This window comes from Carcharhinus amblyrhynchos, chromosome 1, assembly GCF_965287045.1.
Source record: "Carcharhinus amblyrhynchos chromosome 1, sCarAmb.v2.hapA, whole genome shotgun sequence".
In the NCBI taxonomy this organism is placed as follows: domain Eukaryota; kingdom Metazoa; phylum Chordata; class Chondrichthyes; order Carcharhiniformes; family Carcharhinidae; genus Carcharhinus; species Carcharhinus amblyrhynchos.
Window position 1 is genome coordinate 122,759,882 of NC_137324.1, and position 23,491 is coordinate 122,783,372.

At 39.5% G+C, this 23,491-nt stretch overlaps 1 protein-coding gene across 3 annotated transcripts in view; it reads right to left on the reverse strand.

Moving 5' to 3' along the window:
- acox3 (acyl-CoA oxidase 3, pristanoyl) overlaps positions 1-23,491 on the reverse strand; it is a 171,084-nt gene that overhangs the window by 118,682 nt on the left and 28,911 nt on the right. For all 3 annotated transcript variants that reach the window (XM_080191896.1, XM_080191877.1, XM_080191887.1), the window contains exons 4-7: positions 21,096-21,170; positions 15,676-15,765; positions 8,229-8,372; positions 4,349-4,437 (exon numbers count right to left, since the gene is read on the reverse strand). In XM_080191896.1, coding sequence (XP_080048022.1) covers positions 4,349-4,437; positions 8,229-8,372; positions 15,676-15,765; positions 21,096-21,170 — 398 coding nt within the window. The remainder of the gene's footprint in view (positions 1-4,348; positions 4,438-8,228; positions 8,373-15,675; positions 15,766-21,095; positions 21,171-23,491) is intronic.

Consider the following 23,491-nt stretch of genomic DNA (forward strand, 5'->3'; position numbering starts at 1 on the left):
TGGTGCTACTCCCTCATCTGCTCTCCATCATGCACGTTCTCCCTTTTCAGATAATAATTAAATTTCCTCTTGAAAACCTTGACTGACCATACCTCCACCATCCACAAAGGCAGTGCAGTCCAGATCTGAAGCACTTGCTGCCTAAGAAACCTTTTCCTCACGTCACCACTGCGTCATTTGTCAAATACTATGAATCCTCTTGTTCTCAGTCATTCCACCAATGGGAACAGTTTTTCCTCATCTATTTTGTCCAGATGCTTCTTGATTTTGACTATCTCTAACAAATTTTCTCCAAACCTTCTCTTTGTCAAGAGAAACTGTTTCAAGTTCTCCAATCTACTTACATAACTCAAGTTCCTAATCACTAGGAGCACTTTCGTGAATCCCTTTTGCACTCTCTCTGTGCCTTGATATGGTGCCTGGAATTAGACACAGTACTTTAGTTGAGGCTGAACCAGTTTAACATAACTTGCTTATTTTTATACTCAATGTCCCTAGTAATAAAGCCTAGGATTCTGTATGCTTTATTAACTGCTCTCACAATCAATCCTGCCATCTTTAATGATTTATGCATATATACACCCAGGTGCTTCTGCTGAACCCATCCCCTCTTCACCACTTTAGAAATTTGTAATGTCTCACCATGCTCTTCATACTTCTCTGGTTCCACGTTGAAAAGTATTGTGGTCTTTTGAGTAAAAAAAGTTTAATTTGTCTTTTGATTCTAGATCATCTTGGGACCATAGTTACAGGTAATAATGCAGAACGACCACAAACTGATTCAAGAATCTGACATGCACTTTTTACTGTGAGGGAACTTTATGGCAGAATTATTGTCATTGCATTTACGTTCAGTTGATGTCCTGGGAAAGTACATAATTTTTAATGATAGTTCTTATCGCTTGGAAGTCATCATGTCTTGCTTTACTGGATCAGTGTGCTAATACAGTGGATTCCTTTATATGTAAACACCATGGCCAACTGTCAGGAAAGCCAATATGCATTCAGACGATAATGCTGTGGGTTGAAGATTGACAGACTGGAATCATTTCCCACCAGTAGCATTGGCAACATAGAGTAAGTTTCACAATGTGCATGCAATTTATGATTCTTTGAATCTTGGAAAATCCAGCAATTGGTGAAAGTGCACTGATTTGCCATTTTGCTACGGAAGATGATGAACTGGATTGCTTTAGCAAACAATGCACCTGCGGCTTCATGAAACTATGCTCAACTGACCACCATAGATTACTAACATGTCCAATGACAGCTGCATTGACCACAATCAAAAAAAGGAACAACTCAAATAGCTATGCTAAGGAAACCACACTGATTTTCCCAAATGGATTCAGGTAAGCTAACCTTCAAATCATCAACCTGTAGAAAGAGGTATGAAACAGTATTCACAATAAAGTATTAGAACCACACCAAGCCAACAAAATTATATAAATTTTCAAATCAACACTCAGGAAACAGTAAAATGAAATAAAGCAAACTGTTTAATTGTTTTGGATTTTTTTCATCCCTTAGTAATCCCCCTCTGCAAAGATTAAAACATTTATATAGTAATCAGTGCATTATAGCTTAAACCGTTCTTAAAAAAAAATCTTGTTTACCCATAATACTGCCCAAGACTTACTGGAAATTAATCTTATTGGTCTATACTTTTGATGAAAGGCCTCATCTTTTACTACTTCCCCGAATCTTCAGTTGTTTAGCTTTTTCTTTCTTTATTTTGTCATGGGATGTGGGTGCCACTGGCAAGGTTAGCATTTGTTGCCTACTCCTAATTGCTCTTGAACTTTGTGGCCTGGTAGGCCATTTCAGAGGGCAGTTAAAAGTCAGCCACATTACTGTGGGTCTGAAGGCAATTAAGAGTTAACTACATTGCTCCGGAACCACATGTAGGCCGGACCAAATAAAGATAGCATATTTCCTTCTCTAAAAGGGCATTAGCAGAACAACACTCGAATCTATTTTTTTTCAGTCCCACAGTTCATAAGAACATAAGAAAAAGGAGCAGGAGTAGGCCATCTAGCCCTTCGAGCCTGCCCCGCCATTCAGTAAGATCATGGCTGATCTGAAATGGATCAGTTCCACTTTCCCACCTGCTCCCCATAACCCTTAATTCCCTTGTCTATCAGAAATCTATCTACCCGTGACTTAAACATATTCAATGAGGTAGCCTCCACCACTTTTCCCAAACTCTGATTCTCCCTGTAAACCTTTAATCTACCCCACTCCCTCAGTCCATTTATCTGATCTACCAAAACATAAATGCCTAAAATCTCCCATCCTCATTCACAGCTGGATTCTCCGGTGCCACTGAAAATGAATGGGGTTTTGGCTGGCATGCCAAACTCTCCATTCTCACTTGCAATGAGGCGGACAGAGATGAGATTGGAGATGCTGACCCAGAAGTATCCCAAATTCCAGTCTTTCCAATCACAAATGCTATTATTCCCTGCTCATCAGCATTCTTAGAGCTCTGTCAACATCTTTAGTTTTTTTTTAAAATCAGACTTCTTAGCAGTCTTACAACCATGAGAACTTCTAATCTATAACAAATGTGCTGAAACTCCGATCCACCCTCCTCCACCCTTTAAAAGTTTTCGCATTCCATCCCCTCTGATCACCCTTAATGCCCTCAAGTGGTTCCTTCCTGAACTGCCCCATTCATTTCATTTTGAGATACCAATCCTTTTAATTTGAAAGAAGCGTGACAAGGATAAGTCCAGCAACTACTAGCCAATCAGTTTAATCTCCGCATTGGGAACCTTACAGAAATAATAATCCAGGACAAAATTCGCAGTCACTTGGACTATGTTGATTAAGAAAAGTCAGCATGTATTTGTTATAGGCACATCCTATTTAACTAATGTTTGACTAAGGTTTTTGATGAGATAATGGAGAAGGTTGGTGACAGTATGCAGTTATGTGGTGTATACGAACTTCCCAAAAGTATTTAGTAAAATGTTACATAATAGGTTTATCACCAAAATTAAGTTTATGGAATGAAAGGAACAGTGGCAGCATTGATACTATGTTTGCTGAGGAAACAGAACAATGGTGAATGGTCGTTTTTAAAACTGAAATAAGTTATGTAGGAGGGCTCTTCAGGGATTGATGTTAGGGTCATTGTTTTTCTTGACTGATATTAGTGAGGTAGACTTGAGTGTGCAGGGCATTATTTCGAAATTTATAGATGACATACAGTTGGAAGTCGTGAACTGAAGAGGATAGTGATAGAAATCACTGATTTGAGAAGTGGAAAAAGAACCAACGTGGCACAAGGAAAAACCTCTTTTTAAGCAGCAAGTGGTTAGGATGTGGAATGCACAGAGTGTGGTGAGATAAACTCAATCATGGCTTTCAAAAGCAGAAACGGCTAATTATCTGAAGTGAAAACATTTGCAGGGCTAAGAGAAATGGGGGTGGGGTGGGGGGACTAGCCAACTTGCTCTTATAAGGAGCCAGACTGGACGTGACATGCTGAATAGCATCCTTCTTGTAGTTAGCATTCTCGAATTCCTTCCAATTCCCACTCCCATATCCAACGTCTCCCAAAGCCAAAACCTCACTCCGCTCTTGCTTCCACTTCACCCTCACTTCCTTTTTATTTGCATGTGTTTCAACACCTATTAAAGAGGTTTCTCTCTGCTGATTCCACTGCACAACACTAGCTTAAAAAGGTATTTGCCATCTTGCTACACATTCTGTGCTTTTAAACAGCTAAATATAAATGCAAAACTATAGACAGAGTAGAAGTGACAGAGGATAAAAAGGAAAGATGTACTTAGTAATTCAGAGTGAGGAGAAAATTCAGAGACATGCACGTCAACGCCACAACAAGAAAAAATATGTCCGACAGCCGGAGCAGGAAGGGTAAGCGATAAATAGACAGAAGAGGGGCCATAAAACAAATTAGAGAATGGTAAGTATAACATGCAAATTGCAGAGTGAAACTTTGTTCCAGTTAACACTTCAAAAATATTTAATTAGCTGGAAAATGATTTGGAGCTTTCTAAAAATTGTGAAAAGCGCTATTGAAATGCAAGTTTGTTCTTGCTTTGGTGTCCTCGAAGCATGACATCCACTTTTGTCTGATTTTGGTTCTGTGAAGCACCTAGGAATTATGTTAAAACATTATATTTTGCTGCTGTAAAACATTGGTTTAATTTTGAATTGATGATGTGCCTTACATATACAACATGAAAAGTTTACTATGCCAAATCATTGCATTCCAAATTTGGAAAACAAGAAACAGATAAATATAAAAAAGATTAAGAAAACCAACTAATGCAAGTAGCATGAAAATTAGGTGCCGCATCGAAGAAAACATTCTTACCCATTGTCTATCCCATTTAATCCCAGTTTCTTTCCAATATCTCCAACCATTACGCCAGGCATTGGAAGTAGTGTCTTGGGATCTCTGATCTAAACACATTTTGATTTACAATGGAATCAAAATTATAAAAAAAACAATGGATTAGAAATTGGCCTTTCACATTTGAAACCAAAGTTGAAGTCAAGACCAAATAACAGAAAGGCTTCTGCGGATGCTAGCAGTAAATGCCCTACATTTAACTAATTTAGTATTCAATGGGCATTGGCCTATTATCCCTAATTTGTTAAAAGTCAAGGATGGCTGACTTGGGAAATCAAAGGCATTTCTCACTTTTGCTCTGAGGTTGGAGCAGAGGCATGTTATTGGGACAAAGTCTTACCTTTCAGTTCATCCATCCTACATCTGATCTAGAAATGCTGATTGCCAACACACTTGTTGCCTACTCTATGCCGATGAGTACTCTGAGAGACTCTGTGCTGCACATTTTTGTGAAATGCACAAGTGTTGAGTCAAGGGAATATTTGAGTGAAGTGGCAATCCAACTACTGTTGCTGCTGCTCAGAAGATCCAAGCCAAAAATCAAAACTGACAAATATGTTGTACAATTTTAATAATCAATTCAGCAAATCAACCTAAATCAAAATAAAAACTGCTTCATGAATGCACATTTTTAACTGCAATAATTACATTTATAAAATATACTACTGGCAACAAATCCAGAATAATTTTATCATATTTAGTATCCCAGGCATTTAACAACCACAACTGGGGACTAAGACTGAATTGAAACAAATCTAGTTAATATTATGATTTCGTGCAGTGCTATAAAAGTTGTTTAGAATCCCTCACGCGGCTAAGTTCCCAGCAATTTCATTGCCATGGCCTTTCTAACACACTTGGGTGCTCAGCAGAAGCCAGTTACTACAGGGAAGCAGACATAAGAAATAGGAGTTAGAGTAGACCATTTGGCTTTGAGTTTGTTCCTTTTCGACAAGATCATAGCTGATCTTTAACCTCAACTCCACTTTTCCACTATATCCCCATATTTCTTAATTCCCTTATTATTCAAAAATGTACCACTTGAATATGTTCAATGGCTGGACATTCACAATTCTTTAGGCCTGAGAATTACAAATATTTACTACTTCTTGAGTGAAGAAATTTCTCCCATCTCAGTCCTAAATGGCTGATTCTTTATTTTGATACTATGACCCTATGTTCCACAACCAGGAGAAACATTTCCTTGCATCTACCCTGTTAAACCCGTTATGAATTTTATACGGTTCGATTAGATCACTTCTCATTCTTCTAAGGAATACAAGGCTAGTCTACACAATTTCTCCTTATTAGGACAACTGCCCCCATTCTAGTAGTCAGTCAAGTGAATATTTATTATATTGTCCCTAGCGCAGGTATATCCTTTCTTACTTTAGATCAAAAGTGCACATGGTACTCCACGTGTGGCCTCACCAATATTGTGTATAAATTATAGTAAAACCTCTTCATTCTTACATTCCAATTCCTTTGTAACAAAAGTGGACTTAGCATTTATCTTTATTGCTTGCTGGAGCTGCATGTTAACTTTTGCTGATTCTTGTACAAGGGCAATGCAAACATTACCTGATCTCTCATTCAAAAAAATGTATACTTTTCCCACAAGTGGATAAATTCATAATTTGCTACATTGCATTCCATTTGTCGTGTTCTTGTCCAATCTCTCAACCAGTTGATATCCCTCTGCAGTCTCTTTGCCTCTTGCACCACTTACTTTCCCACTTTGAATAATCCGTAAATTTAGTCCCCTCATTTAATTCATCAACATAGGTTGTAAACAACTGAAGCCTGAGTCCTTGTGGTATCCTATTAGTTACAGCCTGCCAACCCAAAAATGTCCTATTTATTTCTACTGTTTTCTGTCCAATAACCAATCCTCTATCCCTATTAATATACTCCCCATAATCCTATGAATCCATTTTTTTTTGTAACAACCTTTTCCATGGCACCTTATTGCAAGGATTTTTAAATAACTACAATACATTTATTGGCTCCCCTTATACATTTTACTCATTACATCGTCACAAAACAGATTAGTCAAATACGATATACCTTTCAAAATTCTTGTTGACTCTGTCTAATTACGTTGTGAGTTTGTGTTCTGTTACCACTTCCCTAATAATGGATTCTAGCATTTTTGCCTACAACTAATAATGGGCTTAACTGGGTCAGTTTCCCATTTTTCCTCTTCTTCATTTCTTAAATAGTGGGATTATGTTGCTACATTTGATTCCTTGGGAACTGTTCTCGAATTTGGAAGTCAAAACCATCACATCCACTATCTCTGTGGCACTATTTCTTTATTTTTATTCATCATTAAATTTTTTTATTCCTGGTGAACTCTTGGCTCCTGTTACTTCTGGAATGCTTTTTGTATCATCTACTCCCGAAGACAGGTAAAAAACGTTTGTCTAATGTCTCAGCCATTTCTTTAATCTCATTTGCTGGCATTCTCTGATTTCACCCGAGGCCTGGATTCTCTAGTCTCAGTGCAATGAACAGATATCTGGCTGAGTGTCAAATTCTCTGTCCGCACTGTAAGCGGTGGAGGAGAATTCTGGCCATTATAATTTCACATATCACTGTCTCATATTGTCCCATATTTACTTACACTAATATCTTTGTTTACATATCTATAGAAACTCAAATCAGATGCACATAAAATATTCTTGTTAGCTTCAAAAAGGGTGGCACAGTGACACAGTGGTGTCACCATGCCATATTGCTGCCTCCGTGCCAGGACCCAGGTTTGATTCCTGGCTTGGGTCGCAATCTTCTTGGGTTTCCTCCAGGTGCTCTACTTTCCTCCAACAGTTTGAAAGTCGTGTTGGTTAGGTACATTGTCCATGCTTAATTCTCCCTCAGTGTACCTCAACAGACGCTGGAGTGTGGCGACTACTGGATTTTCAAATAATTTCACTGTTAATATAAGCCTACTTGTGATACTAATAAATAAATGTTAAATAGTTTGTAGAAAAGAATAGTCTAGCAAATACTCCCTTCAGCGTTTCTGTAGTTTAGGTTTCACCCATTTATTTTTTAATGATCTTTAAACTACAGGAGGCAATTCTGTGACTGGTGTTGATCCTCGAAAATAACGTGAGCCTAAAAATAAAAACAAAAGGTTTCGTGCCTGGTGCCAAATGGTTTGCAATCGTCCTAGTACCTTTCTGCTGGCTAGGGGTGAGGCTGATTAGCATAAGACTGATTGGATTTCAATCCCATGAGTCAGTCTGGCATGTGATCATCCTCCCCCTTCCAGAATGTTCCCACCTCTCCACTGGGAAGTTACATCATTGGGAATCGCTACTGGTACCTTGAAGAACATGTGTGATAGGTACTCAGACGACTGGTCAGGGACATGGCTGGGAATTGCCCAACTGGCACTGTCAAGGGGGTAGGGTCCAAAGGGGTGGACATATTGGAGGTCATGAAATGGGACCCATCAGGAGAGCTCCAATGTTGGCAATTCATGTGAAGGGAGGGGTACCATTGTCTGTGGGGGTTTGTCTTCCAGTGCACTGAGATTAGTGTGTCCTCTCAGAACAGCACCCAATTGCTTTGTAGCTGGGCCGACTGGCGGGTTTAGGCCCCACCCCTCCTAGGATGGTATGAAACAACTCCCAAAAATGTGTGGGATGATTGTGGTTCAGACTGTGCCCAAAAGGCCAGCGTGGATTGCTCCAGTTTTCTCGTTGTTATGACACTTAGTCATTTAATGGCAAAATTGCACCCTAATTTATGCCATGCTTTAATAAGTATTATTAGTATATTATATGTAAAAGCAAACAATCACTAATAGGGACTTCATTAAAAAGTATCTTACCTGAACAATGAAAGAATGGAGCCCTTGACAGACTCCATCAGGAGTCTGAAGTTGTGCAAATACAATAGCATGTGTGGCAGTTTTCCCCATGTTTCCAACCCAGAACTTGGCAGCTTCAAAGTCAGGAGAATTGATGATAAACTCCTAATATTCCAAAAAAAAATAAAGACCCAAGTGAAAATCATTGATTATTACTGGTTTTCAGATCCAAATGTATTAGAAAGTTTATTGCTGATTTCTCCAAGGAATTTTTGTATTCGTTCTTGGGATATGGACATCACTGGCTGGGCCAGTATTTATTGCCTATCCCTGAGGGCATTTAAGAGTCAACCACATTGCTCTGGATCCAGAGTCACATGTAGGCCAAACCAACTGAGGACGACAGATTTCCTTCCCTAAAGGATGTTAGTTAGTGAATTAGATAGGTTTTAACAACAATGATTTCATGGTCATTATATTTTTAATTCCAGGATTTGATTGAATTCAAATTTTGAACCCAGGTCCCCAGAGCATTACCTTAGGTTTCTAGATTACTAGTCAAGTGATAATACAACAAAGTCACTACCTCCCCGAATAAGTTACAAAAATGCCAAATACTCAGTAAGATCTTTTCACCATTAACGTGTATTAATTAATGATGTTACACACAGGCAGCGGAGTTTTCAATTCACATCCAGTTGGAAAGTGGGACTAATTGGACCAAGGATGACGAAGGACTCTGCAGATGAAGTCCCTGGAGAAACGAGACGTAAGGTGAGAACTAGAACAGAGTTATGGTTAATTCTTGGGAAAGAGGAAGATATGTAGTGGTGTTTCCTGAGATTTGGTATTATGACCACCACTGTTTTGATACAAATTAATGGCTTGTACTTCAACATCTGAGGAGTTGTGTTTTGTAATAGACATTGTGCGATCATCAGGAAACAAGCCCACGTCTGACTTTATGTTGCTGGGAAGGCAATTACTTAAAGCAACTGAATATGGTTGGGTAGATGTATCAGACACTACCGAAGAATTACTGCAGCTGTGGCTTGTGGTTGAGATGATTGACCTCCAATTAACACAATCATCTTCCTTTGTGCTACATATGACTCCAACCAGTGGTGAGTTTTCCCAGATTCCCACCTACTTCAACTCTACTAATTGGACAAATATTCAGAGAAAAATAAAAGACATGGTGAAACAGCAGGAGAATGGGGCTAACTGGATTATTCCTTGACAGAGCTGCCAAAGACCCAATGGGTCGAATGGCTTCTTTGTGTTGCACTTTTTGAGATATGATTCTACCCCATTCATTACGAGACCGAGATAGGGAGAAAGGTGAGGGGGAAAATGTGAGGGATTAGTCAGAAATGTCCAGAAGAGAGAGACAGAGAGAATGAGAACACAAAAGAAACCTGCATATATTCCCACCTCTAAATAGCTTCCAGTCACATTTAAGCAAAACATTTGTTAACTGTTGGTTGATGTATTTAGATCTATTTACTCAAGAGAAATTCAAGGAATGTAGGCAATTAAAGCCTATAGAAAATATCCAATTAACTATGTATATTCTAATGTTTAGAATAAATTAAAACTAAGTTATAAGATAATCAATCTGTAGAACAAAGTTGTTTAACAACTGTTTTTTATAATCGAAGTGTTGAAAAAAACTTTTACAGATTTCTTGGGACAGACTGTATTATTGTTTGTTCTATACGTTACATGGAACACTGGCACAATTTTAATGAGCAACATATATTACATTTTTTATAGTCATCAATGAAAATGATAAACAGTGATGTAGTTAAGAGTTTAAGAACTCCAGTCACTACAATCAAATTGACTACAATTAATGACAACTCTTAGTATGTCATCTTTTCATATATAATGTCACTATTTTTGATTGGAAATAATCCCCAAAAATACTCATTGTTTACAAATGCTCTTGCATTTAGTTTAGTTGAGTACTTCAATACTTCTAACATTCCCAAGAAAGGGTAATTATGCCAAAATATACCAGGGCTTTTTAAAGTAAAACTATAATGTACAGTTTGGACAGAATTGTTTTACAATCATATTGAAACACCAATATCATTCATTTTTCAATAAGTGGGGTTAAAGGTGCAAATGAGGAGTCAGGAAAATAATTATCAGAAGTTGTCCATGATGAGATTGATTATTGTGCTGTCATGTGTTGTAATGGGAGATCAATTATCAACTGTATTTTCTCATGCACCTGAATTCTTATTTCAGCTGGGTAGTAATAACTGGTGAATGGTGGCCTGACATTTTCTTTGGTAGGTTGTGGGTGCACTCATCTACAACCAGCACCCAACTAACTACAGATAGCCTGAAACTTGCCAATGCTTATCTGGTATGAGGCAAGAAGGCTTCAGACAGAAAAAGGTGGAAGAAACTGTATACCAAAAAAATGTTTTCACCAGGCTTAACTCATAGCTGCCACAATAGTTTACGACAAGTATATGGTAGCAGGAATCCTTTTCAATTACCGTAAACACTTCACGTGTATTGCAAGAATTAAACTAATTATGACATTGGCAGCATAATTTTCCAGTACACACAGCTGACTTTCTAAAACTTGACTTACTGCAGACTGAACATAGTTAGCTGCTTCTGCTTCTCACAGTAACTTCACCAGTGGTATTCCATGGGACAAGTATAGCCATGAAAAAATTCCAGACCACTTCCTTGAGGGAGGCTGATGTATCACCAGGAATGATGACAGGTATGGGAATGCAAGTAAAGACCAAAAAGGCAGCTGATGTTTGCAGGCACATAGTTCTGCAAAATGCAAAACTACATAGCAATTTTGTATCTGCTTGCTAGTGAAAGTGTTCAAGTGCTTGTCCTTCAATTTCAAAAAAACTGCTGGATAATCGAGTTTGCTTGGCAACTGCAGTAAAACTTAAAGGAATATGTTTTGGTCATCATTACTCATATGCAACTTTGTTGCAGGCTTAAATGTGTTACATTTACAATTACAATAGTTCCAATGAACAGAGAAACACTCAACCAACAGGAAGTATATTCTAATTGACTTCAGGAGTCATACTTAAAAATTCTGCCCTCCAGTTAACCTGAGGGTCAACTGAAGATTAACGTCTGATCAACTTTATGAAATACACAGTTTTTAGTTTATCCCTTCTAGATCATAAATTCTGTAGCTTCACTTTAGCCGCAGATTACTATGTATTTAGTAGTACATTACACGTTTTCTTATAAAGCATTCTCTGGCCTAGTGAGCTACACCATAGGAAAACAGCTAATAATGAGTAAATAAAATCGTCATCATTCAAAAGATTCATGTGCAAGTATCAGACATGAACTTTCCGAAGTGGCAATCAGAATTGAATTGCCATTCTGTGCCCAATAAAACTTACCGTGAAATTTTTTCCCAGCCTGTCTGGCCCGACAGTCTTTGTCAGAGTGAGATCCATGCATTGCAGTGCATCCTCATAGTCCAGTGTTGGAGTAAAGGAGAGGCAATGTGAACATGCCACGCCCCTTTTTAAGGCATTAGCTGGGGTCAAGGGTATGGCCTCAGGTCAAGTCAGGCCTGTGCAGGGGGTTGCAGGAGGTGGGTGTGAAATCAGACATCGGGTGAGGAGGGGTTGCAGGCCTCAAGTCTAGTCTGATTGGACCTTGTTGGGGAGAGGCAGGTGGGTGGGTGTGTGTGGGTAAGAAGTCTCTTGTGGGCGGAGGGGGTAGTTGTGAAGGGGGAAATTCCCTGGGAGTTCTGTCTGTGCAGTTACCCAGAAGTTAGAGGCTTGTAGTTCTTCTAACTTTTTCTGGGTAATTATTCATGTAGCCCTGCAGGAACCATGTGAAGTTCAAGATTTTAAAATCACATTTTGTGAATGGTTCCCAGGGAAAATTTGCACTTCTGGACTGTTATATTGTGATACTCCAGCATCTTCAAAAGATTTCAGACACTGTCAGGAACAAAAGGTGTTTATTGACAAGGGAAACTTGGGTACAGGAGGGTTGCAGCTCTAGACTGCCCTAAAGCCCTGTCTTTATCTGTTTACAACATTGCTGCTCACTGATTCTCCTTGAGAGGATGCCACCCTCTGGTGTGATCACTCACTCTCAGTTGATACTGGTCCCTCAAGTCAGGTGATTCACTTCTGCAGCATTGTCTTAGAGACAGAAACCACATAACCAATATTCCCCCCCTTTAACATTCTTACACTATCTTCAAAATGAACTTACTCAACCCACATTCTAAATAAACATTATACACATGTTAGACATTTGTAAATCAATGTAGCGACTGTTAAATGGAGAGATCTTCAGACTTGCATTTAACATAATACTTCCTCTAGAAAGCTTCAATAATGCACAATTCCAAATACAGTTTTACGTGGGAGGGATTATTTCACATCGGCTTCCTGGTTTCCGAGTTCTGTCCTAGATTGTCTGCTGACCAAGGACTTTATACTTTACACTGCAGATGGATGTCATTCTCCAATCCACTATTAATTCTCTTTGCTGCCAACAAGAGTGTTACATCTTCACAGTTCATTCACAATCTCGGTCTGTTACTTGTGAAAGAAGATTGTCAGGATACTCTTTTTCTTGTACTAATATTGTGATAAAATTTCTGCTTTTTCTAGTGTTTCTACTTGGCATGTTTTCCATCGACCACGTTATCATATTGGTTCTTGTGCATTTCTATGAGGTGAACGGTTCAGCAATCTTACTCTGGCACGTAATCTCAAATTACTTCTCTGTCTGAATTGCTGCTTTGTCTAATTCCCTCTGGCACAACTCTTTCAACTGAGTGGCTTCATTTCTCAATCTCTTCTTTTCATCTTCTTCTATATCAGTGGTCTCCAAACTCTGATCCGGACACGGCCTGCTGCGGGCCAGATGTGGCCCATGGGCCGTAGTTTGGAGACCCCTGTTCTATACCAACCAATCTTCTGCTTAGACCCAAGTTGTTCTTTATTCCAATGCATCTGTTTTTGTAAGTTTATCCATTTCTGAGAGCTTCCAAAGTGAGTCCATCATTCCTTTCAAACAACATTTGATAACAATCTCTCCTCGTGTTTTGCATATTTTCAGAAAACTGACATGTTATTTTTGTTGTAACAAACTCTACTTCCACATTTTTTTCTTTTTTTTTATTAGACAATTCTCCTGAATTATTAACTTTTTAAACAGCTATAATTTTCTTTTTTGGTTTGTCCATTGCTGCGTCCTTCACAGCACCCTCGAACACTGAATGGTTTCTGCCTCTTTGCAGAATGCCAATTTCTCCAGCTCGTGTGTATTCCATGCAACTGGTAGTTTGATCATTCAATTGCATCTCTAAAAGATTTACAATATAGCTCTGGTGAATGATAGCTCTGCTTCAACTGACTTTTGCAGTAGATGTGACAGGAAGTCCTATGTGAGCATCATAGATCAAATTATTGGGATGCTTCACTCGAGATGAACAGTTCTCTCACCACTCACGCATGTGATAGCATTTCCTTGGCTCTTCTCACATTCCATGCTTTGCTTTTGCTGAGTTCCACGTGTGTTTTCTCTTGATCTTTTTTACCTTTCATTCATATCTTCATGCTCTAACTCCAGTTCCTTGGTGAATGTTGGACTATTTCTTACTGGCCCTAATGGACTTCTAGTTAGATCTTTCTTTCTTCCTTTGCTTTGATATAACTGGGTCGCTTCTTATTTAGAGTAGGTCACAAATTTTTAACTCATTTCTTATTGCTGTAGTTCTTGGTGAACTATCTATACCTTTAGACTAATTACAGCTTTATTGTTTGCTTGTATTTCATTGCTACAACTTCAAGGAGCTTCTCACTGTAATACAAAAGGATGGGATGTCACTCAGTTTCGCTTTCAGCTCTTCACTTAGTCACTTAAGGTCCATCAGTGCCCTCATGGGGTTTCTCAGTACCTCCCCCTCGGGGGACTTTTATTTTACCGCCTACTTGGAATTTGGTGTTGACTCTTGCTTGGGCACTTAATTTCCTCCTCTGAGCACTTATGTTGCTTATGGATCCCCTTTTTTAGAGTTGCACTCTCTTTCTGGAGTTGCCTTCCATCTGGGGTTTTTGCTGATTCTTCTGTCCCTTGTCCTTTGTTTCTCCTTCATTAAATGTCGTACAACTTTAAATGCATTACAGATTTCAAGACTGATGGCTTATTAAAACTGCCATAGCTACTGTTTCTCTCTGTTCTGTTCTTGCTGCTTTGCAGTTTTGGTGGAAAAGTACAAATCCTCCTACTTGGATACTTTGATAGCTATGTAATTTTTGCAGCATTTTTATACATTTCCTGACTGCTTGAGATTCCACTTCTTTTTCTTTAAATGTGTCATTCTTACTAATTTCAGAAAGATCAGCACTATCCTTTCAGGAACATTATATTTTTTAACTTATTTTCTTCTCCTTTCTTTAGCAGGTAGAGGACTTCTCCTCATCTGATAACTTACAGACTGCACTGCCTGCAGTCCCTCATGCAGGGATCTCTACCTGAAAACCCTGAAGATTCTACTTAGATCAACAGATCTGTAAATCTCAGCTTTTCACTTTTCTGCATGTTCGGGACAAACTCTGCAGTTCCCTGAGACATTTTCCTTTTGACTTCTGAAAAAACTTCCCAGATTTCTCCTTTTTAAATCTGAAATAGAACTTTCTTCCAGCTGGATATATCTTCCTTTTATTTCAAACACTCCTGTCCTCTTTCTTTTACTCAAGTTTCACTTCCCTTGCTCCTTAAGGCTAATCTCTTGGAAAGTTATAAGAAAAATTAAAATTACAAATCTATTTACTTGCTGGACATACTGGGTTTGAGACTTTGGCTGCCCTTCAGGGTTTGGCACTCGTTCAACAAATTTCAGAGTCTATTTGCCCAGAACTGGCACTTAAGTGGGTATCCCTCCTTTCCAATTCCAAACTTCAATTAAATTGGATATTCTGTAATGACTATGCCATCCAATTGATCCACCTATGTTGTGACAATCTAGCATCAAGTGATTTCAGACTTTGTCAGGAACAAAAGGTATTTATTGATAAGAAAAACTTTGATATTGGAGGATTGCAGCTCTAGGCTTTACATGCTTACTACAATGCTGCTTGATAATTGTCCTGGAGAGGACTCTAGTCTCTGGTGTGATTGCTCATGTTCAGTTTCCATTGGTCCCTCAAATCAAATACTCACTTCTGCTGTGCTGTCTTAAAGAGACAGATACCACATGCACAACATGGGCAGTTGTCTTGCAAACCTCACCTATGAACTTTCGAGGGAGTCTTCCCAGAGCATTCTTTGTGAATCAGATTGGGTGGGTACCACAAGGATAATCTGGGAAGCCCAGATGTTACAATCATTTTGCTTCTCAATTAGAGAGCTAGGCAACTCAGAATAGCCAATTAATGAAAATAAAATATTCCAAACAGGCAGTCAAATATTTTTCTGAATATAGGGTACAAACCTGAGTTCCGGGATCAAATTCTGCTGTTGTTCTCATAGCTCTAGCATTGCTGCCATGGCTTAATTCAGTCAAAGCAAAACACCCGAAGATCTAAATTAACAAATAAATGCAATAAGAGTGCATAAAATAGCCAGCAAAATATATTTTCAAAAAGACACAAAAACATTCAAAGGATCTCTTGCATAAATAAAGGGACGGAGAACAGAAATTAAGTAAAAAGGGACTAATAGGTATGGATAAAGTAGATGTGTTACGATGGTTCCTCTTGTGGGGCATTCTTGGATGAGAGATTATAGTCTAAGGCTAAGGGGTAGCAAACTTAAAACACAGTTGAGGAGAAACTACTTCTCTTAGAAGGTTATGAATCTGTGGAATTCGCCACCCCAAAGGGCAATGGATGCTGGGACAATGAGTAAATTTAAGGACGAGCTAAGACAGATTTTTAACTGGGAATGGGTTGAAGAGTTATGGGGAGAAGGCAGGAAAATGATGATGAGGAGCATATCAGCCATGATCGAATGGCGGAGCAGACTCGGTGGGCCATATGGTCTAATTCTGCTCTTGTATCTTATGAACTTGAGTGATTCCTGCAGGCACTGCAGCATCTGTCAGATGGGATTCACCCACCTGACTGATGCAAATTCATGCACAGTAGGGAAGATGACTGCCAGGCATGAGGGTGGCCCAACACACCACACTCCCCTCCCCAAAGAAAGACTCCGATATCAGGCTCCACCCTCCAGGGCCTGTCCCTTGACAGTACTAACATTGCACTGACCCCCTAATCTGGTGCGTTGGACTCCAAAGGGGATCAAGGAGGTAAATGCTCCGTCCAAGTGCTCCTGTTGCTTCCTGGCTGCATGAGAATGGTACCCCTAAGGGGAGAGGTTTGAGCTGGGTGCAAGGGGTTCACCTTGGGACATACTCCTAGGATGGGGATCGCACGGTTGGACTGCCCCTTTCTAGCCCTTAGAAACCTGATTATCAATCTTGGCATAGTGATTTCAGGCAGTGCTCTGATCAAAATCTTCATTCTTGTCTGTGTACCTTGAAAACTTTGAAGTGGCCTGATCAATGCAATCTCCGTACCCCCAGACACCTTGTGGGGAGAGTCTCCAAATCACAGCAGCACTCCATTCTGCCTTTTCTCTCTCCAAGACACTGTAGCGTGAGAAGAGCACTTTGAAGTCCTCTGACTTACAGGAGAAATCACTTCAACTAGTGGGTGGGGGGAGAAAGGAGTGGAGGTGTTCCTTCCACCACAGCTGTTCATTCAGTCTCATTCTTTTCACATCTCTAAGCCTTCATAGAAAGCTCATAACCTTCTAAGTCCTTTGAAAACTGTTGCAAACCATTGAAATTCCTTAACCTTTGTTTTTATTAAATTTCACAGTCCAATACCTTTAACTATCTTTTGATCGGCAGCTTAATGGTTTTTACACAACATGCTGGAGATTTATTTATTTACCTTGTCCTTCATGGTTGAATGCGTCTGAAGTTAACCACCTCCCCCACCCCCCCCATTGTTTCTCATCACAAAGTTTACAACATCCTTGTTCTGCTTGACAGCTGCAGATAATCTGAGCTTCTAAGAGAGCGAAAAGGGAATCCCTACTGCGAAATGGAGTGCTGCTATGATTTGGAAGGCTTCCAGATATCAGGGGGGCATGAAAATTAAATTGACCAGGCTCATTTTCACAGTACACAGACAAGAATAAAGATTTTAATCACAGAGAGAGAGAGCTGCCTGAAATCACCATGCCAAGATTGGTCTTCAGGTTTCCTAGGGCTAAAAGGGGCAGTCCAGCCATGAGACCCCATCCCAGGGGAGAGTCCTAAGGTCAACACCTTTCCCCCAAAACGAGCTCATCCCCAAACTCCCAAATCCCTTGGGGGACCATCCTCTGCAGCCTGACAACAACAGTGGGGCACCTGGACAGAGCACTTACCTCCTTGACCTCCCCGCCTCTCTCTCAGAGAGCATTAACAGAGTTTCTTTTATGGGTATTTTAGAAATTTGTACCTGTAAGCCATTCGACAAGAAATGATAAAAATGCAAAATACTGCAGATACTTACATCTAAACTAAAATACTAAATGCTGGAAATACTCAGTAGGTATGGAGAAAGAAATAGTTAATGTTTCAGGTCAATGATGTTTCAGTTCTGCTGCAAGGTCATTAGCCTGAAATGTTAACCCTTTGTCTTTCCATGGATGCTGTCTGATCTGCTGTCTATAAGCAGCATTTACTATTTTTGTTTGAGGTGGGGAATTAAGGTGCGATACGGACTTAAAGGGGCTACAAAAGTGGTATAGCTGGGCTGATGGTTGGGCAAGAAAGTGTTGCATGAAGTATAATGTTACTAAGTGTAAAATCATCCATTTTGTATGAAGAAGAAGCATTTTTTTTAATAAGTAAGAGACTTAAATGTTGGTACTCAGAGGGATTTGATTGTTCTCATATGATTTAGAGACAGTTAAAATGTATGCAACAAGCAATTAAGAAAGCAAATTGCATGTTGATCTTAATTGACAGTGGGTCGGAATACATTGCCGCATATGGGGCTTTGGTGAAACCACATCTGCAGTACTGTGCCGTTTTGTTTTTCTTACCTAAGATTTACTTGCCTTAAGAATGCAACAAGGTTCACTACATCAATTTCATAGAATCTTACAGGGTGCAGGAGGCCGCCATTCGGCGCCAACCATAATCTCACCCAGGCCTTATCCCCACAACCCTATGCGTTTATCCTAGCTTGTCCCCCTGACATGAAGGGGCAATTTAGCATGGCCAATCCACCTAACCCCAGACATGTGGGGGGAAACTGGAACACCCAGAAGAAAAACATGCAGACACAGGAAGAATTGCAAACTCCACACAGTGAACCAAAGGGGGAATCTAACCTGGGATCCTGGCACTGTGAGGTAGTGCTGCTAATCACTGAGCCACCGTGTTGCCCACTCTTCTGAGATAAGAGTGCTATTCCATGAAGAGAGAGGGAGTACATTGGGTCTATATTCTCTGCATTTAGAAGAATGGGAGGTGGTCTCATTAAAGTGTTCAAATTCTGAGAGACTTGTCTGGGTAGATTCCAATAAACTGTTTTCTACGGCTGGTGAGTGTAGGACTAAAGGTAACAAACCCAAGAGTTCAGCCATTTAGGATTGAAATGAGGAGAAATGTTTGTTCAGCATCTTTAAATTTTCTAAAGTAGTTGGCAAAGGAAGAGTGGTGGACGTGCTTTATATGGACTTCAGGAAGGCATTTGATAAGGTCCCCCATGCAACACTTCTTGAGAAAGTGAGAGGGCATGGGATTCAAGGGGCTGTTGCCTAGTGGATCCAGAACTGGCTTGCCTGCAGAAGGCAGAGCGTGGTTGTGGATGTGTCTTTTTCTGCATGGAGGTTGGTCACCAGTGGAGTACCCCACGGATCTGTTCTAGGACCCTTGCTGTTTGTCATTTTCATAAATAACCTGGATGAGGAAGTGGAGGGATGGGTTAGTAAGTTTGCCAACAACACGAAGGTTGGTGGTGTTGTGGATAGTCTGGAGGGATGTCAGAAGTTGCAGTGAGATATAGATAGGATGCAAGACTGGGCGAAATGGCAGATGGACTTCAACATGGATAAATGTGTAGTGGTCCATTTTGGCAGGTCCAATGGGATGAAGGGTATCCTTGAAAAATATCAAGGTAGGACTCTTAGCAGTGTAGAGGATCAGATGGACCTTGAGGTCTGGGTCCATAGGACTCTTAAACTGGCCTCACAGGTAGAGGATGTGATCAAGAAGGCGTATGGTGTACTAGCCTTCATTAATCGAGGGATTGAGTTTAGGAGTCGGGAGATAATGCTGCAACTTTATAAGACCCTTTTGAGACCCCACTTGGAGTACTGTGCGCAGTTCTGGTCGCCTCACTACAAGAAGGAGTGGAAGCTATTGAAAGGGTGCAGAGAAGATTTACAAGGATGTTGCCTGGATTGGGTGGCATGCCTTATCAGGATAGGCTGAGGGAGCTAGGTCTTTTCTCCCTGCAGAGATGAAGGATGAGAGGTGACCTGATAGAGGTTTATAAGATGTTGAGAGGGTGGATTCTCAGAGGCTATTTCCCAGGGCTGAAATGGTTGCTACGAGAGAACACAGGTTTAAGGTGCTGGGGAGTAGGGACAGAAGAGATGTCAGGGGTAAGTTTTTCACTCAGAGGGTGGTGAGTGAGTGGAATCGGCTGCCATCGGTGGTGGTGGAGGCAAACTCGCTGGGGTCTTTTAAGAGACTTCTGGATGAGTACATGGGATTGAGGGTTATAGATAGGCCTGGTGAGTAGGGATATGATCGGTGCAACTTGTGGGCCAAAGGGCCTGTTTGTGCTGTAGCGTTCTATGTTCTAAAAATTCCAGTGCCTTTAGTTTAGTTTTCCAGGGGCTATGTATATGCTTAAATTGTTGAGTATATTTATGTTTCCATCAATAGATTATTAAATATGACAGGTTCTTGACACAAGGTTCATGAAACAAAGTTGGGTAGGAAAATATGTTGTGAAGAGGACATGATATATAGATAGGATATAGATCTGGCAAATCGAGTATAATGTGAAATTGTCCATTTTTGCAGGAAGAGTAATAAAGAAGCATATCATCTAAATGGTGAGAGATCGCAAGGTTCTGAGATGTTGAGAAACCTGGATGTTGGTGCATGAATTGCAAAAGTTTACAGTAAGTAATTAGGAAAACTAGTAGAATGTTATTATCATGGGGGGAAATGAATGCAAAAGTAGGGAGGTTATCCTTCAGTTGTACAGGGCATTGTTGAAACCACGTCTGGTGTACTGTGCCCTATATTAGTCTCCTTGTTTAAGAGAATACATAAAAATGCATTAGAAGCAGTTCAGAGAAGGTTTACCAGACTAATATCTGAAAGGGGAAGATTGTCTTATGAGGAAAGGCTGAACAAGCTAGGCTTGTATCTGCTAGAGATTAGAAGAGTAAAATGCAACTTGACAAACATACAAGATCCTGAGCAGTCTTAATAGGATGGATGTGGAAAGGGTGTTTCCTCTTGTGGTAGAAACTAGAACTAGGAGTCATTGTTTAAAAATGAAGATCACTCATTTCAGATAAAAATTAGGAGAATTTTTCTTTCACAAAGGGCAGTGAGTATTTGGAACTCTTTCTCAAAAGGTTGTAGAAACAGTCTTTGAATATTCAATGAGGTAGACAGATTCTTGATCAGCAAGGGGGTGAAAAGTTATCAGGGATAGGTGGGAATGTGGAGTTGAGATTACAATCAGATCAGTCATAATCTTATTGAATGGCAGAATAGTCGAACTGCCTACTCCTGCTTCAAATTTGTATGTCCGTATATTCTTTATTACAATGAACACCAAATACAAAAAAAAGAAACCAGTGACTTCACAAAAAGCATACCTCCATATTAATTATCTTCTCTACAAATTGATGATGCCTATTAGATCCAGAATTGATAACAGTCCCTCCAAACATCTGAAATTGACACAAATACCAGTCAAATTCTGATGAATGCAGTTTTCACTCTTCAGAACAAATCATTACTTCTCCATTCATTTGGAATAATTTAGTTCGTGGATAGAAATGTAACAAAATAGTTTCAGTGTATCAAAGTATCAAAATGTCACAATTATCCTGCTACTGTAATTAAAAACTAAAGTTAGTTACTTTGCATTGAAACTGCAAATTATGTATAACAAGAGGGATTCCAGTACAAATCCCTGGGGCTTCCCAATAATCCCACTGCCGTATGACATGCCTGCTCTCAAGTATATTTCCTACAACAGGGACAATATTTTAAAAGGACTCCATTAGCCATGAAGTGATTTGGGGTGTCCTCAGAACATGAATGGTGCTATATAAAAGCAGGTTAACTCCTCCTTTAGGAAAAGCCTTTTTGGAAATCATAACACACTAAAGTTCTTATTTACAATCATTGTGTCCTCAGTGTGTTTCAAAGGCATTTAATTACTTTTGAAGTATGATCACTTATCTCACAGTGTAAATAATCCACCGACTGAAGATGGAAAAATCACATTCAATTGTGCATGCAAAATACATAATAACTAGTTCATATGCTGAGAGGTACCCATTGTACATGCTTTACAAGTAGATAAGAGGTTATGCAAGTCAACTCAAGAATGTGTTCGGTTATCAAAGTGACTTAAACCACTGAACCAGAGGAGGCATCCACAACAGTCCCAATACGCAAGAATTTCTTATTGTATCTTTGAGTTCCAGGACTACATTTTAATAAAATGTCACAACATTCTAATTTTTTTTCCCCACTTCATCTGTCCAACAAGCACTGACTTCAGGGTACCTGGTGTACAACTGGATAACCTTTCATCATCAAATCTGGTTGTTACATAGCATGTACCAGCAAGCTCACTTCTTTTAAAACTTTCCATTGCTGCAAGATTATCCTGAGGAGCAAAGGTGATCCTCAGCTTCTTTTCTCCACTATCAACCATCTACCTATATCCATTGCCACCTTCACCTCCAAAATGAAATGAGTACCTCATTAACTTTTCCATTTCTAAAATTGAAACCACCATTCAGCTGCCTCTGCTGATGCCTGCCTTTTGCCTATTAATCCAAATCTACCCCTACCCAAACCCAACTTTCTCTCTCTTTTTATAGTCTTTCTTCCATCTTTCTCATGCTGTCAAAAAATTTACCTTGCGAACTAGAACCACCTCCTTAGACTTACATCCATTAAATATTGACCACAGGAATTCTTTTCTTGACATCTATGCAAGTTGATATTCTAAATCTTGTCTCTCTTTACACACTTTCCTTTTTAAAAAAGCCAGTACCAACACCGCTGTACCACAAAATTCGCAACATTGGCCAGTTTGTCTCTGTAAACTCATTTTACATTTCCCTGCTCCTCAGTACTATCACTCAACTGAGCCCATCATTCCTGTAACTCCCTGTTTGAATATCTCTCCAATCAAGTTCTGACTCTGTCACAGTACTGAACAGCTCTAAGTTATAGACATTCTCATTGACTATAATCTTGTTGCATTACTCCCTTTGAGCGCTACAGCCTTTGGGACAATTGTGCATTAACAGCAGAAAATGATGTGACTTGACATGATCAAACAGACATCACAAGTTAAGTAGTATGGAAGGCACTGCACATGTCTAATACATTTCTTTGTAGAAAATGTCTAAGCAATGTAAATAATTTATACACAATTAACTATTCTGCTGTAAGTAATAGATCCTTAAATAACACATGATATAAGTTTAAAATACTTAAGGTTAGTATGATAGAGATTTACTGAATAGAAAAATCTTGACTAGGTAAAGTGATTGTATAATGGAACTAGACAAATCAGTTTCTACCATGTGACAAAGAGACCATTACTGGGGTCATATCATAACTTGTGTCAAAAATAGGAATATTGGGGTAGTGGACGTGAGGTGCAGCGTGGACTATAACACTGAAGATCAATCTCTGGGCATCCAAGATTCTATCCAGCAGATTGACTTATGCAAGTATATGGATACAAGGAACTTGTATCCCTACCATGATTGATGTGAATCAAGATAATTATCAAAATTTCTGAAACTACACTAAGATCTAATAATTGATAAGATTGATCAAAGTGACTGCATTCTTACAACAGATAAATCCACCACTCCATTGATCAAATCTGTACTATTAGCTCTTTCTTATTCAATCTTAGCCAGGGCATCTCCAGCAGCTACGGCTTCTCTTCCCACTGTTAGTTATGGAGCTCCCTGAGGATCTAAGCTTGGTCGCTTCTTCATCTATTTCCCCTTGA